The 21873-nt window shown below is 43.5% G+C and overlaps 1 protein-coding gene across 2 annotated transcripts in view; it reads left to right on the top strand.

Moving 5' to 3' along the window:
• ZFYVE26 (zinc finger FYVE-type containing 26) overlaps positions 1-21873 on the top strand; it is an 84682-nt gene that overhangs the window by 59837 nt on the left and 2972 nt on the right. The window contains exons 37-42 of one of the 2 annotated variants that reach the window (XR_003969592.1): positions 95-294; positions 1133-1274; positions 1567-1626; positions 3073-3255; positions 4037-4081; positions 6735-7178. Coding sequence is in view for 1 of the 2 variants with exons in the window: in XM_030319372.2 (XP_030175232.1) it covers positions 95-294; positions 1133-1274; positions 1567-1626; positions 3073-3255; positions 4037-4081; positions 6735-6938 (834 nt within the window). In the remaining variant the exon portion in view is untranslated. Of the gene's footprint in view, positions 1-94; positions 295-1132; positions 1275-1566; positions 1627-3072; positions 3256-4036; positions 4082-6734; positions 9082-21873 lie in introns of those variants that run through there. The other variant, XM_030319372.2, reaches the window with a different exon arrangement.

Genomic DNA, 21873 nt, shown 5'->3' with positions numbered 1-21873 from the left:
TTATGGATGGGAATCAAGTCAGAATTTTCCTAACAGCCCCACCTTCCAATATCCCTGATCTCACTTGATCTGAATATTCATTTCCCTCTTATAGGACCAAGTCCGGGCCGCCATGACCTGTATCCGGTTCTTCAGTCACAAAGCAAAGACTTACACAGAACTGGGAGAGAAACTCTCGTGGTTGCTTAAGGCCAAGGACCACCTGAAGATCTACCTCCAAGACACCTCTCGCAGCACCAGAAGGAAGAAAACCACCTTCTTCCAAAAGAAGATGACTGCAGCTGATGTGTCCAGGTAGACCAGGGCTCAGGGAACAATTAGGGTGGGCAGAACGGCTAGAAAGGAGTGTCTGTTGGCAATGAAGCTGCTCTTGTCCATTCCTAAACCCTTGAAAGAGAACCACTCATCTAAAGGGGATCATTCCTGAGTGACAGTGTGCAGTACAAGCACGCAAAGCCTACAGAGGAGCTCATAGAAGAGAGTGAGGGAAGTACTGGGATGAGACTACATGCCAAATGCCTTCCAGTAGGCAGGCGGAAGAGGTCCTCAAGGTGTTGGCCTGGCCCATCTCCATCTTCCTTGCACACTCCTCCCTTCTCCCTTGCTGAGTGACAGACACACTGGCCTCCTGGGGGCTCCTTCGCACACCAAGCCCTTCCCTCCTCTCAGTCTTTATACTTGCTTACCCATTACACTCCCTCTGCTTACGACACAACATCCAAAGTAAATGCTGCACCCTGCCTTCATTGCCTTCATAGGCCCAGTCGCTAGATACTTTGTGTGTTTTTTCATTATGCATCTCTCCTCTCGCCTATGAAGTCTGTGAGGGCAGGGTTCATGTCTCTCTTGAGCTCTGTTGTTATCAGTGGCACATGGTGCTTCCTAAATACTTACTGATGCAGGGACTGGACTTTGTCCAGTTCCACGGAGCAGCAGTTAGTCTGTACAGGGCACCAGACCACCCTATCTTGTCTTGTTGTAACTGATCAGGGGGTATTTTGGATTTCTTCTCTCTCCATATCATTTCTTTCACCTTTTCCATTGCCATCTTATCATGATTTCTCAGTCACCTGGCCCTAGTCCCTCCTGAAGCCCCTCGTGAGGCTATACTATGTGTCTCCTGTCACCATAGGCACATGAACACACTTCAGCTGCAGATGGAAGTGACCAGGTTCTTACATCGGTGTGAAAGTGCTGGGACCTCTCAAATCACCACCTTGCCTCTGCCAACCCTCTTTGGAAATAACCACATGAAAATGGATGTTGCCTGCAAGGTACCTACGAATGTTTCAGACCTCTCACAGACTATTCTCTTTCAGAAGCTTATCACAATTGTCATCATCTAGTTGTATTTCAGTCGTTTGTTTGATGGCTGCCTTCCCACTAAGACATGAGCCACAGAAGGCTGGAGATCAAATCCATTTTGATTACTCTTGTATCCCTAGTGCCTGGTGCTTGGTAGAGTCTCAACAAATATTTGTTGAATAAATGAGGCCCCTTATTCTTGATAGAGGGGCTACTCCAGTAATTATTGCTTCTTTATACACATTTCCCTCTCCTTTTCAGGTCATGCTAGGAGGGAAGAATGTGGAAGATGGTTTTGGAATTGCATTCCGTGTTCTGCAGGTATGTCTTGAATCACTCAAGACTTATTCTGAGAGCAGTCAGCACCTGACCACAGTTCCATGAGAGATTGTTCTTCAGAAAACTTTTATCCCAAGATAAAGCAGATTTACATATACATCATGAATGTAGTCGAGGTGGTTACCACAGAGCAGAGTCACATTCAAGATTCTAGGACACATTGCCAAAAGCCAAGTAACCAAGGACAGATTCATCAAAAGCTATCAGGTCTAGAACAGCTCCTCACAGCTGTTCCCCTGCGCAGCCCCAGCTTGTGCTCTGAAGGGAGCATGGCTGAAGGATGTGGCAGGTGGGGGGAGATGGTCCTGTGCAACAGGAAGAGCCACAGACAGCAAGGACTGCCCCTCCACACTCCCATCTGCCCAGGTGCTGGCTCAAGGAGTACCTTTCCTGTTGTTTGTGGTAAGAAGACACAGGTGCAGCTGCGGCGCTCGAGAGAGTCTGGGGCAGGCACTGAAACCACAGGGGCAGAGTTTCTACAGACCACCCCCGCCACACGGTTCCATGCAGACACCCTAAGGACCGTCACTCTCTGGGGTGGGAGGAGCACACTGTGTGTCTCAAGGATCAGTGGCTTCGTGAATGATCGGACCGGTTCCTTTCTTTTCCACATATTTCAGTGTTGGAAAAGTCTCTGCACATGCAGCTACCCCTGGCGGGCAGGCAGGGCTGCAGCTCCTCCCAGACTCTGGTGAGGATTGTCCTAAACCACGACCTGACTTAAAGGGTTTATCTGGTAGTTTCCAGCAAATTAGTCCTTTGGTGAACTGGTCTGTTTCCAAACACTGAGGCATCTCTCGATAGAGCACCAAGTGTCCACGGCAGCAAATACTAACCCCCAACATCCCTTTCCTAAGAGAAAGGTGGCTCATTAGAGAAAGAACGAACTGGGAAATTGGATTAGAATGTTTTCAGAAAGTGGCAGGCAGCAAGTTAAATATACTATTTTAGATATCAAGGTTATGATTTTTATAGTTGTTTCTAAATGTCTGCCTGATTCCAAATAGGAACTTTTTTTTTTTTTAATTTTTTTTTTTTTCAACGTTTATTTATTTTTGGGACAGAGAGAGACAGAGCATGAATGGGGGAGGGGCAGAGAGAGAGGGAGACACAGAATCGGAAACAGGCTCCAGGCTCCGAGCCATCAGCCCAGAGCCTGACGCGGGGCTCGAACTCACGGACCGCGAGATCGTGACCTGGCTGAAGTCGGACGCTTAACCGACTGCGCCACCCAGGCGCCCCTCAAAGAGGAACTTTTTGCTTGTTTTTGTTTGTTTGTTTGTTACGTGATTTTTTTTTTTTTTGTCATGACTACGATCAGTATGGCTTTCTACACCAAGCATAGTGGGAGCTTTTTAAATATTGCCTTCCTTCCCCTTGCTGATGTCCTCTGCTACCCTAAGGCCATCATTCCGTGTTCTGTTCTAGGACTTCCAGCTGGATGCTGCAGCGACCTACTGCAGAGCTGCCCGGCAGCTGGTGGAGAGGGAGAAATACAGTGAAATCCAACAGCTGCTCAAGTGTGTCAGTGAGTCAGGCATGGCGGCCAAAAGTGATGGGGACACCATCCTCCTCAACTGCTTGGAAGCATTCAAGAGAATTCCACCCCAGGTGCGCTCGCTTCTATACCTCTTTGCCCCTCTATCTGTTTCAGTGTCTTCATATCTCTTTCTTTATTTTTCTGTTCCCCGTAATGTACTCATAATGTACTGAAACTCTGTAAGATCCCTTCATGTTTCTGACTCCTCTGTAATGACCTCACCCTAATCAGCCCTTCCCTGGAATAGTGGCCTCACCCTAATCAGCCTTTCCCTGAAAAGAAAATTTTTGATAATCTCTATACCTGGAAGGTGTCCCTCAATATCTATTATTGTCTAATATTTGCAACACCTGGAAATGTCTGTGGACGACCAATTTGAGCTTCTCCCTGTGATTGTAGAGGAGGTCAGGGTGAGTCTGTAGATGGCCTTTGAAGCATGTTGCCTATGAAATTGCCCCCCTCTGGCTTCTTTGTGGAGTTAACAAAGCCACATCCATTCATGAAGGCCAAGAACAGGCCTTTTGGGAGCTGTTCTTTCTCCTCAAATTCCCCAGCTTAGTGTTATCCCTAGCTTTCTTTTGGTGCCCTAATAGCAGAAGTTGAGTTTAAGGGATGCCTGGCTGCCTCAGCCAGTGGAGCACGCGACTCTTGATCTTGAGGATGTAAGAAGTTCAAGCCTTACATTGGGTGTAGAGATTACTTACAAAATGAAATCTTCAAAAAAAAAAAAAAGAAGAACAAGTAGTAGAGTTTAACAAGAGTCAGAATGACCAGGCTAAGACTGGATTGGGCCTCAGCTCCCATGCTAGGGACTCTTCTTCCTCTCACAACTGCTATTTCTGTTCTGCACAGGAGCTGGAGGTCCTGATCCAGGCAATACACAGTGATGACAACAAGGTGAGCAGAATTTTCTCCAAACCTGGTGTTGCTCCTGAATAGCACCTTTTCACCTTTGTCCCTTGCTCCCCACAAAACCTGTACCTCAGCTTCTTTGTTATCCAGAGATGGAGCTGGGGCCCAGATGGAGGTGCAGAAGGGAGAAAACTGAGGGAGAACGCACATTGACTCTGTGAGCCTTTCCTTCCCATTTCTTTATCCCCAAGACAAACATGTCCTAGGCTACTGTTGAATCTCCATTTTATATGCAGAGCTTTTCTGAGAGAGTCCTAGGAAATCCTTCATATCAGTCTTCAGGTTGACTGAATGAGGTTCTCAAAGTGGGCAGACATTTATTTATCCTGGAGGGAAAAGGGTACCCTGTACAGTAAGAAGGACACCCCACCCAACCCTTGACCAACAGATATCCATTAGTGTCTCCTTCTCCAGAACAGGCCATTTCCCTGAGGTCAGTGATCTCTTCCCTGTTGAGTAGGAAATCAGTGCTTTTGCAAGGAGTGCCAACCAGCATAGAAGTGTTCCCAACTGCTCCTATTTGTGCCTAACTACAGGCTAATTGTCTGCCATCCAGAGGAAGTCCCACAGGCCAGGAGAGGCCTAGGAAAACCAAGCCAGACTGCCCTGGCCACTAGCAGTGGGAAAATCTGGCAGCTGAGTCCCTTGTGAAGAAAACTAATGTCAGGCACATGGCTTTTTTTTTCCTTTAATTTTTTTAAATGTTTATTTTTGAGAGAGAGAGAGAGAGAGACAAAGTTTGAGTGGGGGAGGGGCAGAGACAGAGACACAGAATCCTAAGCAGGCTAAAACACATGGCTCAAACTCACTAGTCATGAGACCTCAGCTGAATGTCCAACCGACTGAGCCACCCATGCACCCCTCAGGCACATGGCTTCTTATACAACCACAGAACTGCTTCCCATGGCAGTTTTGCTAGTCCCTGTACTGAATTTACCAGGCCTTCTTCAGCTGAGGGATTAGGAAGACTATGTTCTTAGCATTTCTTCATTTATGCATGCAACATCCAGATGACCTCATATAGGATAGGATTCTGATATTCTGAATTCTGAGAATTACTGTTTCAGAATCATAATGAGAATCCAGCAGCCAGGCCAGATACCCCAGTTCCCTGATCCCCAGACTGCAGACCTTTTCCAAGCCTTCAGTGAGCCTCCCCCTCAGCAGGACAGAGGCTTTGCCCTGGGAAAGACATGCATTAAAATCTAGGCAGTTGTTCTTTTTCAGGGTGTTTTTTTTTTTCTTAGCACTTATTCTAATGCACTTAAGTGATCTTAGGCCAAGGTCTTGCCAAAAACCAGCCTTATTCAGTTCCTATTCCAGACTGTCTGGCAAAAATGCCCTCTTCCTATAGGTATGAATGTTGCCTGACAACGTATGATACTGTGTTTAACATACATAGGTGCTAAGTAGAGCCAAAGGCCTGGGTGAGAGTGAACATCATGGGGTAGCAGGTAGATACCCAAACAGCAGGACTTGATCATGATCACTTGTGAGCCTAGAGAATATTGGACATCTTCTAGCTTTAGCAAATTATCTGTAGCTGAGCTTCAGATAGAAAGATAGAAAGACTTCAGTGACCAAGACAAAAAAGATGGAAGATGAAATATGAAGAGAGAAGAGTCCCCTCCAACCACTAAGAGGGACTGTCACAGCAAAAAGTCAGCTGTTAGTAAAAGCTGAGGCAACTCGTTAGGGCCTTGCTATTGGCTGGTGTAGCACACTGGCAAACCAGGGATGTGCTGGTGAGCTCGGGGCCCGGGAAGGTGTGGGCTCTAGTCTCCATTAAGCTGGGGATTTGTGAGATGGAAGGTCTCCAGAGTGCAGGAGAAACCACCCCTCACACCTGAAATTGAGACGCTTCTGATCCAAACAGCAAAAGTCAAGTCAGTGTGAGATTATCCCTTAGTTAGCCCTTTTCTAACTGTGTGTGTGTGTGTGTGTGTGTGTGTGTGTGTGTGTGTGTGTGTACGTGTTCATCCCTGAACTTCCTATTACAAGATTTTAAATTCAGCAGGTTGAAACCAAAAAAATAGTGAAGGAAGAATCTTTGTGCCCATCGTAAGGGAGAGATATGATGGCTCATTCATTCATTCATTCAATCATTCACTTAATGCATGTTTATTGAACACCTGCCAATGCCAGGCCATGTGCTAGGCACCAGGAGTACAAGAAGTAGAAAAAGCAGACACTATTCCTGGCCTCATGGGGCTTACAATCTAGTCAAGGAAACAGACATCAGATAATCACCCAAACAACTATCAAATCATAACTTGTCAATGACAGTGCTGACCCAGTGCTGACCCTGAAGCTAGCAGGAAGCTGGAGAGCCCAGGATAGTGAGGAGGAGGGCCTCAGAAGGAAGAGACAGAGACCAGATTCTGCCTGCCTGCCTGCCTGCTCTTCTTCTTTTTGAAATTTTTAGGTTACTTGTAATAATTATAAAATAACAGTGTAATAGGTTAACATCCGGAATATTTGAAGAGTTGCTATGATGTAATGAAAGACAAGAACCCAATCTTTAATTTGGTAAGTGAGAAGTGCTCTCGTCTGCCAAGCTCTCTGACACAGCTCTGTGTGTGTCGCTTCAGCATTGGTGATGGTTTCCTCTTGGCTGTCTCTTATGCCCAATTGCCAGGTTCAGGCCTACCTGACATGTTGCAAACTGCGTTCTGCCTACTTGGTTGCCGTGAAGCAAGAACACTCACGGGCTGCAGCCCTTGTCCAGCAGGTGCAGCAGGCTGCCAGGAGCAGTGGGGATGCAGTAGTGCAAGACATCTGCACCCAGTGGCTTCTGACGAGCCACACTCGGAGCACCCACAGCTCAGGCTCCAGAAAGTGACCGTGTGCAGCGAGGCCTGACTACTATAGAATAGGAGAGATGGAGATGATCTCTACCTCTCCCCTCCTGTGCAGTGGGACTTCCCCGGCTCTGCCCCAGGTCGGAAAGAGCTGGATCGGACCCTACTTGCCACCTTGGGCAAGGATAGGACCTTTCACGCCACGCAAGTGCCATGTTTCTGTCAAACTGTGGGATCTACATGTCGTCCGGAGATGGCCAGTTCTTTCTACCTCAGCGTGAGTAAGTGTGTGTGCACACTTCTGTGCACTCATGTTTACGCCTAAGCATTTCTGAACAAACAAAACTCTCCCCCACCAAAAAGAGGCACTTTACTTTAGACTTCTGCCAGTCTGCACACCTTCCCTGCGTTTTGGTTCTTAACCCGGGTCATCCTCTTTGTACACAGTTCCCTCCGTGTGGAGATGCTCAATGGCTCCTCAGAACTAGAAGGGTTTTACAGAGAATTATAGAGCAGCACCAAAAGGATTGCCTCTTTTCTTCCTTCTCTCCCCAAAATTCAGAGATGGCGAGGGGCAAGTGCTACCTGTGGAATAAAACTTCCGAGTGTGCCCTCTCACAAGCACAAGGAGTAACCATGAGTCTCTGGAAAGTAGTCTGAACAGAAGCATCCTCAGGTGCTGGTGTCTGAAAGCTGTGGGTGCAGACAGTGAGGGGGCCAGAGCCCCACTCACCAGCAGAGGGGCACCATTGCATTCATGCTGTGGGGAAAGAAAGGGGAACCTCTCCAAAAAGAATGCAGGGGGCTTGCTTACAAGCACAGAGCTGGCTTTTGTGAAAATCCCTGCAGGAAAGAGAGAATGTGGCTCCCTCTTAGAGAGTCTGGGAAGAGAAATGGTAGCCAAGATCCTAGCCCTAAAATGTCTAGACTACCTGTTTGAGTTAACAGCCTGTTTGTGCTCCTTAAAATGGTCAGGAATCCACTTCCTCTTCTGTCCTGCTTCTCTACAGTCTCATCAGGACCACAGGGTGAATACACAGAGGCCTAGGGTCATTGAGAAGGCAGTACACTTCTCTGTCTTCACAGAGGGAATCAGGGTTTGGGCCTGCAGACAAGAGTCAGAACAAGGGGATAATGAAATGGTCCTGTCCAGTTGATGGAAAACCAGGTGAAGTACTCCTTTAATATGCACTGGCTTGTGTTCCCACACCAGATATGATTTTTTTTAATGTTTTATTTTATTTTGAGAGAGAGAGAGGGAGAGAGAGAGAGAGAGAGAGCGCGCGCGCGCACACACACAAACACACACACACACACACACACACACACACACACACACACACGCATGAGTGGGGGAGGGGCAGAGAGAGAGGAAGACAGAGAATCCAAAGCAGGCTCCAGGCTCTGAGCTGTCAGCACAGAGCCCAACCCAGGGCTCGAGCTTTCAGACCGTGAGATCATAACCTGAGCCGAAGTCAGACACTCAACCAACTGAGCCACCCAGGCACCCCCAGACATGATTTTAAAAGGGTCTGTTGTACTCAATGACTTGGATTTGCAAGTGAGGGCCCTAAGAAAAAGCTGCAGCTCTGAGCCTCCCACCAGCCAGAGCTCAGTCTGTTGATCTCACATCTGCTGCTGAAACAAACAGGAACTGGAAGCCAAAGTCAGTATCTCTGGTGCTTAGACCCTGTGGATTTCTTTCTGAACCAGGTTTTTTGGTAGTAAAAAAATAACCATCATGGGCATCTGTCAGATTCAAAGTTTTGGTCCTGTAGAGAAGAGAAGCTTCAAAGAAAATATTAGATCTCTTTTGGGGGAGGTTTAACAAGTCAAGTGGCTTTTCCTTCTTCGAGTCATACAATGCATCTGTCTTCCAGGAAACATCATTCCCTGGCATCCGCTTGTCCTTCTAAGTCTGCCCTCTTTGCACTGAACATAAGCACTTTATATGAATGGGTTGCAAATCTTGCAGCCCTTAATTTGGGATGTTAAAACCAGATTTTTCTGACTTTTTCCTCTAATTAGTTGAACTATAAAACAGGTAGCCATTGACTAGACTGACATAAGATGACGCTAAAGGCCTTTGAGCATCACGCTGTGGTCTCCAGGGAAAAAAAAGTACATGTTGAAGGGTTGAATGTTTTACTACAAGCAAGCCACAATAAAGTGTCTGTCCTACCAGTTTCTTGCCTTCATGACTGTTTTGTGATGTCTCGCTCTTACCCTTCCCTTCCTTTTTGCTTTGTGTTCTGTGTGAAAAGAAAACGTGGGTGGGGAAGCTCAGATGGCCTTCAATTCTTGAACTTTCCCAAGATGATTCCCATCATAACTAATGACTCTTTGGTTAGAATTTATCTCAAGTTTCCAATGTGTTCAAAACTGTGAGTGTACTCTCTACCACCAGAAAACTTTTTTCCTTCAGTTGGGTTTGTAGGTAGAAATAGGTTATACATTCATCAGGTGTAAATGGTAAGTGAAAAGTCCCTCCCATTCCTGGCCCCTCAGCCCAGTGCCTTCCCAGAGGCCATCATTGTTACCAGTTTCTAACGTATAGTTCCAGAGCTATTTTATTGCATAAACAAACAGCAATGACTAAAGTATTCCATGGCCATATAAAGATATGCCATAATTATTTAACCATTGTCTGTTGGGTATTTTAGGTCATTGCCATATTTCACCACCACAAATTATGCTGCAGTGAATTATCTCGTCCAGAATACCCTGGGTCAGGGGTGCCTGGGTGGCTCAGTCACTTAAGCATCTGACCTCAGCTTAGGTCATGATCTCATGGCTTTTGAGTTTGAGCCCCACATTGGGCTCTGTACTGACAACTCAGAGCCTGGAGCCTGTTTCTGATTCTGTGTCTCCTTGTCTCTCTGCCCCTCTCCCACTCATGCTCTGTCTCTCTCTCTCTCTCTCTCTCTCTCTCTCTCTCTCTCTCTCAAAAATAAATAAACATTTTAAAATATATAAAAAAGAAAAAGAATAGCCTAGGTCAGAGGATATGTGCATTTGGCAGATATTGCCGGCTGTCTTCCAAAGAGATCATACCAATTAAACTCTCCCACCAGCAGTATATAGGACAGAGCCTGCTTTCTCACACCCTTGTCTCAGTAGATCCCAAACTTTGTAGCTCTTTGCCAGTCTGGTAAATGAAAAATTTGGTACTCTGAAAAGTTTTTTAAAGCTATTCGTCATTTTTCAAATTGTGTGTGTCTTTTTAATGTCAACCAAATTATGAATCTTCAAAACCAAGCATAGGGTCTTTGCAGAAAGTAGAACTCAAATTTAGCTTGTTTTCTTGCCATCCTCTTAGAGCATGTGTTTGCAGTATAATGCTTGAGCCATGGACTTTAACGTTGCTGCCGTTATCTCCTTTCTCCAGAAACTTATCTCCTCGAATTTCTCTTTAAAGAAAAACAACAACAGCAACTTCAGAAACAAACACAACAAATAAAAACTGATGAAAGTGGACCTGAAAACTATCTGTTATGGACATGGCACAAAGATGTGTCACAACACAGATAATTAGAACACCCAATCTAAATCTAGGATATGGGACCACAGACTATGTTTAGAAACCTGAGACACTCCAGAGTTACCAGATATCTTTGGCTGGAGCTTAAACAAAGCAGGTCAAATGCTATTAGACTCTCTTCATACCCAAGCAACCAAATATCAATAGTCACATAACCCAAAGGTTATGGCCTTTTCTTGGTCATCATCCTCTCTTCTACAGTAATAATGTTGACTGACCCATTAAAACTTCCAGTTCTTTTACAACAAATTCATTCCACATGTGATTACCAAAAGGCTTCTCCGGTGGAATCCTTTCCTGTTCCATTTCTTCATGTTGTTATTTCTTTCACCACCTACCAGTCTCTGGTCTGCCATTATCAAAACCCTTTCTTCAGGCTCATTTTAAGTGCCATTTCCTCTACAAATTACTTGCTTCTCGGGCTATACTTCCTCTTCATGCCACTCAAAGACTAAAATTCTTCAAAGTTCTATCCATTCTCTCTTGACATTTAATACTCTCCCATACCATCCCATAACTTCAGCAGTCATCTTGGTTGGCTGAGTTCTAAACCAAATTTGTCCCTCTTAACTCCTTTCCACATCACACCTGCCTTTTGATTGCTTCTTGAAGTCACCCACGTGGCTAACCTGTAACTAAAAATATCAAGTCCAAAATGGAACACATTCTATTCCACCTACAAACCTGATCTTCCTCCTTTGATGAATATTGGTATTACTGTTATTACCGTTATGCATGCTGCCGGGGTTAGCAACCTCAGGGTTTCTCTGTATTGACTATTCACCCTCCTCATTCAAACATTTAGATACTTACCTCAAAAATAAATACCTCAAATACCTCAAAAACAAGTAAATAAACATTAAAAATATATATAAATAAATGAATGATCTGATAGTGGCCTAAGGAAATCTATGATCTAAGAGGCAGACAAAGGAGGAGCAACTGGGCAAGAGATCCCAGAGGGAGGAGGAAAACCAGGAGAATGGAGGTTATAGAAGTCAAGGAAGTAAGTGTTGAACTTCCAGTTTCCACATGGCTCTTTTTACTCTTGAAAACCACCTCCAAAGAGCCAAGGAGAAACAAACTGTAAACAAACATACTTCCAAACAGAAACTCTATCTTTGATAAACTAGGAGACAACTGTTAAGAAAAATTCACAGGTCGCCTGGGTGGCTCAGTTGACTGAGTCTGATTTTAGCTCAGGTCATGATCCCAGGGTCATGAGATCAAACCCCACATCGGGCACCATGCTGAGCGTGGAGCCTGCTTAAGAGTCTGTCTCTCTCCCTCTCTCTCTCTCTGCTCCTCCTCTGCTTGCTCGAATGCTCTTTGCTCTCAAATAAAATTTTTTAAAAATCACAATATGAAGATTTTTAAATGGATGGAGAGACACCTCTTCTGCTGTAGAAGGTGGAAAGGAAAAAAATATGAGTGGGATACAGATAAGTTTGCTGGTTTGGTAGCAGAAGGAGGGAGTTTCTGACTAATGGCTTCCATGTTCTCTATGAAGTCAGAGGAAAAATCACCTGTTAAGAGCTCAGGTTTGCTGGTGGGTTGAGTAACTTGAGAAGTTAGAGAAGACATGAACTATGTGTGTGTTGTGAGCTCAGAGGCAGTATACTGTGACGTTTTTGAAGCTTATGTGGGCCTCTGTGAGTAAAGGAGTCACGGAGAGTTGCATTGTGGGCTAGGGGGTAGAGGGACAGGTTTCTGTTAGCATTTTTATGCGAGTATTGCTAGTAAATTGCCTAAAGAGATCTCAGAGGACCTTAAATTCCCATGGCTCATGGTTTGGGTTTGTTGGGGGTTTTTTCCCTTTTTTTCTCATTCTAAATCAACATCCATTTTTGTACCAAATTTTGTGTCTGTAATTTTGTATTCTCTTCTTAAAGGTGGTCCCACAAGTTGTCTAAGCGTCCATGGATCCATCCTTTACTGTGGGGGAACAAGTGATCAGGTAGCACTGAAGTCAGCTGGCACTGATGACCAGCAATTGATGATCTGGTGGTCCTGCCAGGTTGAGTGATGTCCTCCAGTAGCATATAGAAATTGGAGAGTTGGATTCTTCCAGGCTTGGCTTTTGCCAGATCGGTGTGATAATGGGACAGGGGAATTGGCAAGGGGAGCTGGAGAAGGAAGTTGTGGTTGGGATGTTGGAAGGTAACCTATCAGAGGAGTGGCAAGTTCATGTGTTGACAAGGTGTCCAGGTGTGGTCCTTGTCATGGGAAAGGGAGACTAAAGAGGAGTGGAGAAGATCAGAGCTGAGGAAGTCAAGAAACTGAGTCTGCGTGGACATACAGCACACTTTGAAACACTGGTGCTTTGGGCAACCCATAGGCACCCACGATTATCACCCTCCTACAGTATCATGACGCTATCTGAGTTAGTTACATCCTGTCTGATCACACTCTCTCAAACACTTTATGAGGCAAACGTCTCATATGTTCAGTAAACACTCGATCTTTCTTTCATGCCAGATTGAAATTAAACCTCTATGGTAGACAGGGGCCCTGGCATATGAAAGGGGCCTCTTTTTTGAGAATTCCCAGAGCTGGACTGCCAGTGCCCATCTCAGAGCTATGTGAACAGTAGTGCCCTTAGACCCCGGCAAGAAGGACTTCTTCTCAGTCACGCACTTTTAAAAGCCCTACATTTCACAAAAACGCACATAAAAGCAGTAAATTTATGGGGCGCCTGGGTGGCTCAGTCAGTTAAGCGTAAGCACCAACTTCGGCTCAGGTCTTAATCTCGAGGTTCATGAGTTGAAGCCCCTCGTCAGGCTCTGTGCTGACAGCTCAGAGCCTGGAACCTGATTCGGATTCTGTGTCTCCCTCTCTCTCTGCTCCTTCCCCACTTGTGCTCTGTCTCTCTCTGTCTCTCAGAAATAAATAAACATTAAAAAAATAATAATAAAATTTTTAAAAAGCAGTAAATTTATTTCCGAACGTATGGACATCTCTGTTACTTGGGCTCTGGTGCTTAGTTCAGACTTAACACAACTTGACACCCTCAAGATAAGCTCTCGTGCTGAACACTATAAAAGCCCCCAGGGAAACAAGTCATGGCTGCTTCAGAGTTCGGGAAGGATTTGAACAGAGGAAGCAACTGGGGACAATAAAGGCCAATTGGGCACATTGTTTCTCAGCATGAGTATTAGAGATGCTTGCATTAAAATGGGTATTGGGGCACCTGGGTGGCTCAGTTGGTTAAGCATCCAACTTCGGCTTTGGCTTAGGTCATGATCTCACAGTTTGTGAGTTCAAGCCCGGGTCTGGGTCTGCGCTGACAGCATGGAGTTTGCTTTGAGCTCTGTGTCTCCATCTCTGTCTGCCCCTCCCCCACTCTCTATCTTTCTGTCTCTCTTCCTCTGTCTCTCTTTCCAAAATGAATAAACATTTAAAAAATGGGTATCATTTTCAGTAGTGCTGAGTGTATTTTTTCTTATCTCTTCATATTCCAGTGTGTGTATGTTTGCAACACTTGTATCTGGAAGCTAAATAATAAACAATTCATTTTACCTTTAAATTGATAGATGTGTGGGTGTAGAGGAAACAAGAATGAAGTATAATATCCATTGTTTACACTGGCAACAAAATGGACATTGAATAGTGTTTTGTTTTCTTTTGTTTTAGTTTGTTTTGAGAGAGAGAGAGGGAATGAGCAGGAAAGAGGTGGAGTGAGGTGGGACAGAGGATCTAAAGTGGGCCCTGTGCTGACAGCAGAGAGCCCAATGCAGGGCTCCAACTTATGAATTGTGAGATCATAATCTGAGCCAAAGTTGGACACTTACTCCACTGAACCAGGTGCCCCAGAATCTTGAATAGTCTTATTTTTATAAAAATTCATAGAATTAAATTTTCTTTAAAAAAAATTTTTTTTTAACGTTTATTTATTTTTGAGAAAGAGACAGAGTGAGAATGGGGAAGGGACAGAGAGGGAGACAAAGAATCCGAAGCATAGAATTAAATTTTCAAAAGCTTAAAGATTTAGCTTTACTTAAATAAACTTTATTTAAAATGTTGATATTCATAGCTATACTGTATTTTGCCCTTTGATTTTGGTATATAATTTAAATATTCTAGAAGAAAATAACGTAAGACATTTAAAGTAATTTTTATTTTTGCATTTCTTTAATTTACATTTTTATGAAAGCATATTTAAATTGCATTGATTTTAAATACAATTACATTTTGTATTTTTTAAATTCTTTAGGTAACTAATAATAACTTCCACTAGAACATAAAATATTGGATGATTACAACAACATAATCAGTGATTTTATTGAGATGAAAGCCACGTGGAGCAGAGCCACCCCTCACTTTCACCCCATTGGACTGTGAAATGAATAAGAAATAAGTTTTTATTGTATTAATCCAGTAAAGATTAGCATTGTTTGTTACAGCAGTTAATCTACTCCTCCTATCAGAACAAGTTGTACGTCATGTTCTTTGATCTTCTCAGCTGATTGTTTTGGTTAAGAGATATCATATATCCATATGTAGAAAAAATAGATTATACACAAACTAAAACTTGGATAAACACCTGTGAAAGTATTATGGCCACAACTACTGAGACTCTGTACTAGGATGTTAGATTAATTAACCTTGTTGAGACTGAAGTTAGTGAAAAAATGACAGATCTGTGGAGTGGAGAAAAATATACTGAAAGCAGAGTCAAAATGTCACTTTACCGGTAAGGAAATTGGAGGCGATGAAAGTAGGTCAGGAAGACATCTGCCTTAGGTCAGGAGTAATGATGGGGGGAATATATGTAAAAAACGACAGAATTTGGGGCACCTTGATGAGCTCAACCATTTAAGCATCCAACCCTTGATCTCAGCTCAGGTCTCGATCTCAGGGTTGTGAGCTCAAGCCCCACACTGGGCTCCACACTGGGCACAAAGCCTTCTAAAAAAAAAAAAAAAAGGAAAAACTGGCAGAACATTAGCATTTTTATATGGCCCAAGACAATTATGTTGTATCAGGACATCGATTTCAACAATAAAGACCATTTGTTGTGTCCTATGACAATAAGTCACAAGGGAGGATAGTTCCAGACTTGGTTAATTCCGTGACTCACTAATTTATCATCAGCACCCCAGGACCTTTCCACCTTTCCCTCTACCACTCTCAGCATGTGAGCTTAGTCTTTGGACCACCTCAGTTCCACTCGTGACTCAAGATAATTGCAGTGGGTTCAGATATCATATTCAGCCATGACAACATCCAATAGAAGAAGACAAAAAATTTCTTCCTGTGTCTCACTTTTTGGTCAATGTGGAAGCCTCTACCAGAAGTTACCAATAAGTATCCTTCCATATCCCATGGGCCATGATTGAGTCACATGCCTTTTCCATAACTAATTACTTCCAAAGGAATTGTGATCACCATGATTGCCTTGGACCAGCAGTCCAAGGACCTTTGCCCAAGAATACAACAATTAAATATGAATCTCTGAGGTAAGACCTAGGCATTGGCATTTTATGTTTTAAAATACACCTAGGGTTGGGCACCTAGCCTGGGTGACTCAGTAGGTTGAGTGTCCAACTTTGGCTCAGGTCATGATCTCACCATCTTTGGGTTCGAGCCCCGCCTCGGGCTCTGTGCTGACAGCTCAGAGCCTGGAGCCTGCTTCAGATTCTGTGTCTCCCTCTTTCTCTGTCCCTCCCCCACTTGCTCTCTGTCTCTCTGTCTCTCTGTCTTTCAAAAATAAACATTAAAAAAATAATTTAAAAAAAAATTTAAATACACCTAGGGTTGAGAACACCACAATGAGTTAATCAGTCAACACCAGTCACAGACACAGTGGCAGCCCACAGTGTCTACTGAAAGTATTAATTTTTACTCATTAGTGTATAGTTGACGTGTAATATTATTTTCAAGTGTGCAACAGTGATTCAACATTTATATACATTAAGAAGTGGTCACGGTGATAAGGATAGCTACCATCTGCCACCATACAAAGTTGTTACATATTATTGACTATATTCCCTATGCTGTACGTTAAATCCTCATTGTTTATTTGTTTTATAACTGGAAGTTTTTGCCTTTTTATCTCTTTCACCTATTTCACTCATCTTCCCCCCCACCTGCCCACCTCCTTCTGGTAACCACTAGATAGTTCTCTGTACCTGAGTCTGTTTCTTTTTTTTCTTTTTTTTTTAAATTTTTTTATGTCTATTTTTGAGAGAGAAAGAGAGAGCATAAGCAAGGGAGGGACAGAGAGAGGGGGAGGGACAGAAAGAGAGGGAGACAGAATCCAAAGCAGGGTCCAGGCTCTGAGCTGTCAGCACAGAGCCTGACACGGGGCTCGAACCCACAAACTGTGAGATCATGACCTGAGCTGAAATTGGACGTTTAACTGATTGAGCCACCCAGGCGCCCCATCTGAGTCTGTTTCTGTTTTGTTAGTTTATTTATTTTGTTTTTTAGTTTGCACATACAAGCAAAATCATACAGTATTTATCTTTCTCTGACTTATTTTACTTAGCATAATATCCTCCAGGTCTGTCAGTGTTGTCACAGATGGCAACATTTCATTCTTTTTATAGCTGAGTAATAGTCCACTATGTATGTATACACCACCTCTTCATTCATTCATCTATCTGTGGACACTTGGGTTGCTTCCGTGTCTTGGCTATTGTAAATAATCTTGCAGTGAACATAGGGGTGCATATACCATTTTGAATGAGTGTTTCTGTTTTCACATAAATACTCAGAAGTAGAATTGCTGGATTATATAGCAGTTCGTTTTGTTTTGTTTTTTGGTAGTTCTATTTTTAAGTTTTTCAGGAACTCCATACTCTGCTGCACTAATTTGCATTCCCACCAGCAGGAAATCATTAATTTCTAATTTCCAAGTAAAATATTCTGGGTTTTTTTTTTTTTAAATGAAATGTATGTTCTATCAATCCTTCCCAGGGGCAACCTCTTTTGTATTCATTAGATATGATTTTAGACCTTTTTCTGTGCTTTTACAAACTTACATATGCACCCACAGAAAATATATGGTATCATGTTATATGTGTGTAATCTTTAAATATAAATCTTATCACCTGCACACATTCATCATTCTCCTATTCACCAACGTAGCCAATAACTCATGTCTGTACGTATATATGTGTGTGTATAATTTTTAATATAATTATTTTTGGAGTAGTTATCCCAAAAGCAAGTATACTAATACTCCATTGTATGATTATATCAAAGATTAATTTTCCCCAATTGGACACTTCGATTGTTTCCAACTTTTTGCTAGTACAAAAAAATGCCTCTTTGCATATATACACTAATGTTACTATAGATACTAAGAAGCAGAATTTTCTGAGTAGAAGTGGCTTCACCATTTCTTCCACTCATATCAGCAGTATATAAAAATACCTATTTCCTAGACTTTTATCAACATTTGCTAAGCTCTGTCCTTTTTGACAATCTATTGAAAAATGATACTGTTATTGTTTTAATTTGTAGTTCCCTGATAACTACTAAGATCATTGGCCATTTTTATTTCTTTTTTTTTTAATGTCTTTTTTTTAACATTTATTCATTTTTGAGAGACAGAGACAGACAGAGCACGAGCAGGGCAGGGCAGAGAGAGAGAGAGATGAGACACAGAATCTGAAGCAGACTCCAGGCTCTGAGCTGTCAGCACAGACTATGAGATCTCACAGACTGTTGAGAACCCACAAACTGTGAGATCATGACCTGAGCCAAAGGCAGATGCTTAACCAACTGAGCCACCCAAGCGCCTCTGGCCATTTTTATTTCTTCTGTGAATTTCCTGCTTCTATCTTTTTTTTTTAATTTTTTTTTTACATTTATTTATTTTTGAGAGACAGAGAGAGACAGAGCACAAGTGGGGGAGGGGCAGAGAGAGAAGGAGACACAGAATCCGAAGCAGGCTCCAGGCTCTGAACTGTCAGCATAGAGCCTGACACCGGGCTCGAACTCACAAACTGTGAGATCATGACCTGAGCCAAAGTTGGACGCTTAACCGATTGAGCCACCCAGGGTGCCCCTTGCTTATATCTTTTTTTAAATGCATTTCTTTTATTTTTTTTTTAAGTAATCTCTATGCCAAATGTGGGCTTGAACTCATGACGTCAACATCAAGAGTCCTATGCTCTACTGACTGAACCAGCCAGGTGCCCCCCTCCTGTTTATATCTTTTGAAAGTACTCTGTCAGGTATTCTATCTTGTTCTTATTGAGAAGTAAAAGTTCTTTATATAATATGGCTACCACTTTTGTATCTGATATACATCTGTCACTGCAGCAGATGCCGTGGCATGCCAACCAGATTCCCCGCCTCAGAAATGAAACACCTATACCCCAGATGCTGAGAGTGTTGGCAGCTAACAGCTCTCAGCTGAGTCTCTCTCTCTCTAGAACTTACCCTCATCAGAAAGAGCCACCTTGCCCAGGTTATGTCCCCTTCCTGGAAGCTGTCCACATCCAGTAACTGGGCAGTGTGGGTCTTTAAAGGCTACCCTTCTTTCCTCAATCCAAGATAACTCAGTTCCAGAGCCCCCTGTGGGTTTAGGATCATCTAAGCCTTTGTTGTGACTGCACCACTGTTCCACTCCACCCTCTGCCCAACCCTGTTTCCATTACACCCCATGGTTATTGTTCCCAAGAATACTCCCAGCAAGCTCCCTGTGTGCTAATGTCCATCTCAAAGCCTATTTCCCAGTATACCTGGCCTGCATTACACATGTTTACCAATATCACTTGAGTTTTAACGTTATTTCTGGTGTGTTTTTTTTTTATTATCTATTTATTTTAAATGTTTATTTTTGAGAGAGAGAGAGAGAGAGAGCATAAGCCAGGGAGAGGCAGAGAGAGAGGGACACAGAGGATCGGAAGCGGCGCTCTGTGCTGACAGCAGAGAGCCCAATGTGGGGCTCAAACTCATAAACCATGAGATCATGACCTGAGCTGAAGTCGATGCCTAACAGACTGAGCCACCCAGGCACCCCATCTGGTGTGTGTTTTAGATGTATCCCTCCTTTCCCGTACGCATTTTGCTTTTCATGTCTTAAAAAGGCCTTCCCTATTCTAAGGGCTTAAAGATATTCTCCTACATTTTCTTCTAATATTTTTGCTTTTTTTTTTTTTTGAGTGGCATGAAATAGAGAATCTAACCTTATGTTTTCATTTAGATAGTTATTTGTCTAACATTATTGAACAGTCCATGTTTTTCTCATTAGTGTGAAATGCCACCTCTACATTTGTCACATCCTTACATGACTCTTCCCCCTTACCATAGCTAAATACTATGTGTGAGCATCTGACCCCTGCCAAACCTGAGGTTCTTTTAATACGAAATATAGAAAATTGCTGCAGTGTCTCTTTAATGATGGACTCCACGAGGTGTGAGGCTTGACAGTTTTCAACAGTCAAGCTTCTTGCCACTTAACTCTGAAGTGAAGTCCACATCCAAAGAAAAGCAAATATTGTAGAGAAGGAGGCATGGTGATGCTTGATGCTTGAGTTCTGGTTATTTCTGAGATTCACCCCTGCCCTTTCCCACTATTCATATCCAACCCTTCCTTGAATTTATGAGCAAACTATTCTGCTTTTTGGCTTAAGCTTGCTCAAAATGGACGTCTAGCTTGTAACCAAAACAGGCCAAATACACACGGTGTGTCTGCCAAGGCTCAGAGGCATAGCAACACGGAGTACAGAGCTGAGTTGGACAAGGGCTAGGTGTCAGCCAAAATCTGTGACAGCTAGTCATCACTTAGGTCATCTGTGCCCTAGAACTGTTTGCTTCTTGACTCTTATGTTTCTTCGGTTTCCTTTTCCTCTAGTTTCCCAGACAAGTTTCGTCTTTACGAAATTTAGGCCAGTCTCAGTTGAGTCAAAGGGAAAAATTTTCCACACCTGGGCTAGGCTAGGTAAGGGTTTCCAAGCATAACAGAAGCCAGGATCATGAAGGCAGTGGGCCTGGAGCAGCTAGAGAAGCACCTCAGGGCAGAGAAGTCCGGGATGACTGTAATCCCTGAGTCCTCCTCCACAGGATCTTGTCTCCCGTATCCTGAGAGGCACTCTGCCAGGCAGGAAGGCATATCCATAGCATGAGTAAAGTGGAAGGAAAATGGCCTCTGTGGTCATGGGAGAAACTGAGAAGTGGAGGTTGAATGATGATAACCCATCCACTCCCAGTGTTGTTTGTGCTGGGCCAGGGCCTTTCCCTTGCTTGGTTGGTAACTTGGGACAAGTCTTTCTAAAAAGATGACAGGAGGCCAGGGCTGGCACTTGTTCCTTGTCCAGGTTGAACAGACTAGACAAACCTTCTGGTGTTGAGCAGGAACCTATACGGAGGCACGATGAAGTCTGAGCACATGGCAGTTACAGAGAAGTAGGGCTGAGAGAGGTTGTGTCTCACAGGAGCACCTGAAGGCCACGAGAAATGGCTGAGTCTGGATCCAAACAAGGGGAACAACTATTGTTTTATATTATGAAAATACCAACAACATGTAAATCAATATACACACCTAATTTTTTCCCTCATTTTTAGCATTCTTTGCTGTTCAGTTCTCATATATTTGGTGTTAGGCACAAATGCATCCAACTATCTGAAATAGGATAGAAAACTTCAGATTGAAAATATTTTCCCTGACCAAATAACACTTCACAGGTTTCTTTAAGTGAGAGGCAGTGTAGTATTGTGGTTAGGAGCAACTGCCCTGAGCCCTCTGCCACTTTGAGCTGGCTGAGAGCTGTGCCACATGCCAAGGATGGCAGGAAATAATGCACATTTCAAGTAGAGTCATTCTTCAGAAAGGAAGGGATAGTATGGAGGTTATAATTAGGGAAGTTGCATTGGAGCAATTTCCATGTTTTCCAGAGACTAGGGTTAGATAACAATGCAGGGAATGCCCCCCCTTGTCCCCAAGTCCAAAAGTTAAGAGGAAGAATTTCTCCACCAGACACCATGACCTTAAGGTCAGCCCTCAGCCCCCAAAGTTCCTAAGGCCATTAGGCTTGAGGGGAGCAAAGTCCTTTCCTTTTGGGTGCCAGATTCTCATGCAAATTGCTTTCATCTGTCTCCCCAGCTCACCCAGTTTCCTCCTAGCATTAGACCCTGAGGATCTTATATTCAAGCTGCCTGTCTTGCCCTGAGTTCTAGGTTCTGCTCCCTTGCTGTTAGAGTACCAATACCCAACCTCTGTACTCCAGATTGAGGCTAAAAGCCCCCTTGCCCCCCCCCCCCAATTGGCCCCATGATCTCTGAGTATCTTAGAAAATGTACAGAGAGGTTTTTCAGATTTCAGATATTTGACACAAATCAAGAGTAGTATAACCTTCATCAGGCCAATCATACTAGCAAGTAACCTGGCAAACATGAAAAGTTCATAAAATGTAATAGCCCAAAGGATTCCAAACACACATAATGTAAAGATTCCGTGTATTTTTAGGAACAATCTTTTG

Source organism: Lynx canadensis, chromosome B3 (genome assembly GCF_007474595.2).
Source record: "Lynx canadensis isolate LIC74 chromosome B3, mLynCan4.pri.v2, whole genome shotgun sequence".
NCBI lineage: Eukaryota > Metazoa > Chordata > Mammalia > Carnivora > Felidae > Lynx > Lynx canadensis.
Note: the sequence above shows the minus strand (reverse complement) of the source record. Positions and strands in the feature narration are given on the sequence as shown.